The 3,358-nt window shown below is 44.3% G+C and overlaps 1 protein-coding gene across 1 annotated transcript; it reads right to left on the bottom strand.

The window, feature by feature from the left end:
* Positions 1-1,492: 1,492 nt before the first annotated feature.
* Positions 1,493-2,985, bottom strand: LOC131023885 (GATA transcription factor 18-like). The gene is made up of 3 exons (XM_057953520.1): positions 2,884-2,985; positions 2,301-2,694; positions 1,493-2,183 (listed from the first exon to the last, which is right to left on the bottom strand). Exons 2-3 carry the CDS (start codon positions 2,691-2,693, stop codon positions 1,863-1,865), a joined length of 714 nt encoding a protein of 237 aa, XP_057809503.1. The 5' UTR covers position 2,694; positions 2,884-2,985; the 3' UTR covers positions 1,493-1,862.
* Between the last annotated feature and the right edge of the window lie 373 nt (positions 2,986-3,358).

Genomic DNA, 3,358 nt, shown 5'->3' with positions numbered 1-3,358 from the left:
TTCCGATGAGTGAGATATTGTATGTCAAAGTTTGGATGTTGAAGAGGGAAAAATAACATTTGTTATGTTATCCCACATTGGAAAACATAGAGATGTTTTTCATGTATAAGAATAGCAAAGCACATGGAGTTGATAAATTGACTTGTGGGCTTGCTAGTGGGCTTGATCTAAGTACTAGCCTCGCGCGCACACACACACGCGCGCCGCCGCCGACGATCGATCGATCGGACGGACGGACGGACGGACGACGACGTCGTCGCCGCCGCCGGACGGGCGGGTCGGGTACGGGCCGCGGCCAAGGACTTGGATCTTGGCAATTGGTGCTTTGGGGTGGTGTTTGGGGCCCAACCTTAATTTTTTGGACCAATGGACTTTTGTTTTGTTTTGGCCCAACTAATTATTCTTGGCCCAACTGTTTTTCCAAACCCAAGCCCAGCAGCAACAGTTGACAGCAGCAGCAGAAGAAGCAGTAGCAGCACGCCTGCTACGACTTCTGCATGGCAACTTCAGCACGCCAGTACGACTTCTGCATGGCAACTTCAGCACGCCAGTACGACTTCTGCGCCCACCGGCCAACTCTTCAACCTTCCAGCCGTAGGAGTGGAATTCAATGTATTGAATTCATACTTACCACATGTCTATATATAGACTTGTGGAGAGCATGCAGAATAGACGAAGAACACCAACAAATTTCTGCATTCTGCCATTCTCTCTGCAACTCTCTGCAAACACTTGTGCTCAGTTCTTGATCCTATTAAGTTCGCCGGAGCTCGCCGGATTGTGGTGCTACATCCGCCGAGACGTAGTCGTTTTACCTTTGGGGAAGATACGCCAAACCGAAGAGCACTACCGGGGCGATAATCTTCTTGCGGGAAGAGATTCATCTCGACTCGACTTTGTTTATACGTATAATTTATTTATACAGTGTATTTCAGTTGTATCAAATTATTTGAGTTGTAAATTCTCAAATTATTTACTTTGTAATATTTCAATTATTTTGAGTTGTAATTTCTCAAAATATTTATTTTGTAATATCTCGATCGTGTACCCGGTTATAACATGTTGCTCTTAAGCCGTAGATTCTCCAAATATACTCCTTTGGATTGCATTATTTTAGAGCACGCCATGAATAAACATAGTCTTTAACGTCTTCTTTACTGCACTATTTTAGAGCACACCATAAATAAATTAATTAATAGTAATTCTTAAAAAAAAATCAGATCGTATTATATTAAAGCACACTTCAAATAAGTGAGTGTGTTTTGATAAAAGAAAAGAAAAAAAGGTGATTGTGGCTCTTATAACACATGATGATTAGCCAAAAGCATTAAGCATTGACCAGGTGATGATATGAAGAGTTTAGAAACATAAGACAAAATGTATGATATGATGTGAGAGTGAGAGGGCAGACATAATTACATGGAAAATAACAGGTGGTCGTAAAGCCAAACCCGTTTTGCTGCATATTTAAAGAAAGTGTATGAAACAGACCAACACAAAAAGTTGCTCCTCCTACTCTTCAATTAGATACTACATATATATAATACTAATATTAAATATTGGGGCCAAACCTGAAAAAGTGAAAGCTACAAAAGAAAAAGCAATCTAACCAAACAACAACATAGAATTAACTCATTTTCACTCCATCTATGTATCAAACACAAAAACAAAATTAATAAAATAAATAAACAGCTGAAAAGAAAAGAATTTCATGACCCACACTTATCAGTCGCCATCAAATCCGATTCTCCCCTTAAATTCCAGCTTCTTTTTTTTTTTCTTCACTAAAACTTGGGATTCATTTCCTTTTCTTTTTATAATTAAATTAGGATTTCTCGTGGAGGTTTTGATGGCTGATTGATTTATCTTGTGAAGTCATGAACAAGGCTGGGCCTGTCCGTCACGTTGAAACGCCACGACATGAACGGAACGCCGCCGCCGCCGCCGCTCATTTCAGAATCCCGGTGATCCACGGCGGCGTCGTCTTCCATGAACCGGTACTCGCTGCCGTAGCCCGAAGAGTAACACGGAGCTTTCTGCGCCGACGGAGTCCACGACCCGTTCATCATGTACTGAGCCTCCACGTGAGCTCCGTTGGCGCCGCCGCCGTTGCTGGTAGCGGCCGCCGCCGTCGCCCTTCTCTCTTCCTTCTTGTAACGAATACCGCAGGCATTGCATAGCGACTGCAATAATTAATCACAAGCCGCCTCCATTAGTTTCATGCACTTGACATACATTACGAGATTACGAACATGCATACATATATGAGAGAGAGAGAGAGGAAGAAAATGAAAAATTACCTTAGGGCCTCTGGGACCGTTTCTCCACAAGGGAGTAGAAGTGGTGTCGCAATTAGCGCAGCGGCGGGCGAGAAGGGGGTCACCGCCGGAAGAGGAGTTGGTATTGGTGGAGCCGCGGTGGGGCTTGGTGGAGGATGGCGGCGGCGTGTGCTTAGAGGGCAGTATGTTCCAGCCGAAGTTGGATATACAGGAGGAGCGCTTCTTCTCGTGGTGATGATGGCTGCTCTCATTGGTGACGCGAGTGGAAGGCGTACCTAAGGAGAGGGTACAATCCACCGAAGCGGAAGGGGAAGAGGAAGCAAAAGAGTACAACTCCCCTTCATCAAAACCTCGGTGGCCGTTGGCCATGGAGAATAGCATCGGGAAGGAATTGCCACTTTGGGTGTGATACATTCTGGATTGAAGAAATTGATTGTGAGCGAGGGTTTTATAGTCGAGAATGGGAGAGAGTACAAGGAAATAGTGAGTTGAAAAGGATGTGTAATAATAAAATGTTTGAACAACAACTTAGGATAGAGAGGAGGGAGGGGTGAGATCAACTTTATATAAAGGTAATTAAAAATAGGGAAATAGCAGTCAGCACCTGCGAGAATCCGCTTTGTCGTGAATCGAATTTCATGTAATTAAACTCGCAGTGAAATTAGATAAAAATAGGGAGGGGTGCAGATTACACGTTGCAGTGCGTGTAGAATAAGAATAGAGGAGAGGGGTATATATAGAGGAGAGGAACAGCCCTGCCCCGCCTATACATACAACCTATACATACACAGGGGTTGGTCATTGGGCAGTCAAAAGAGCCCACGTGACTAGCGGGAACAGTCTTCCATGGATCTGCCGTCTCCGATCACGAGGCACCACCCTCAAATACATCAAACTTGTGTCCGTATCCGTATCTCTGCCCCACCACCACCACCTCCTCCGCCACCACCACCACCGCCACCACTCCACATCACACTCACGGGAATTATACGCCTTGATTTGGGTCCCTAATAATAAATTTATTCATTAATCTGATCGATCGGTACATGTTGGGACTATGCGTTTTTTTGGATTCTACT

This window comes from Salvia miltiorrhiza, chromosome 4, assembly GCF_028751815.1.
Source record: "Salvia miltiorrhiza cultivar Shanhuang (shh) chromosome 4, IMPLAD_Smil_shh, whole genome shotgun sequence".
Taxonomy (NCBI): domain Eukaryota; kingdom Viridiplantae; phylum Streptophyta; class Magnoliopsida; order Lamiales; family Lamiaceae; genus Salvia; species Salvia miltiorrhiza.
Note: the sequence above shows the minus strand (reverse complement) of the source record. Positions and strands in the feature narration are given on the sequence as shown.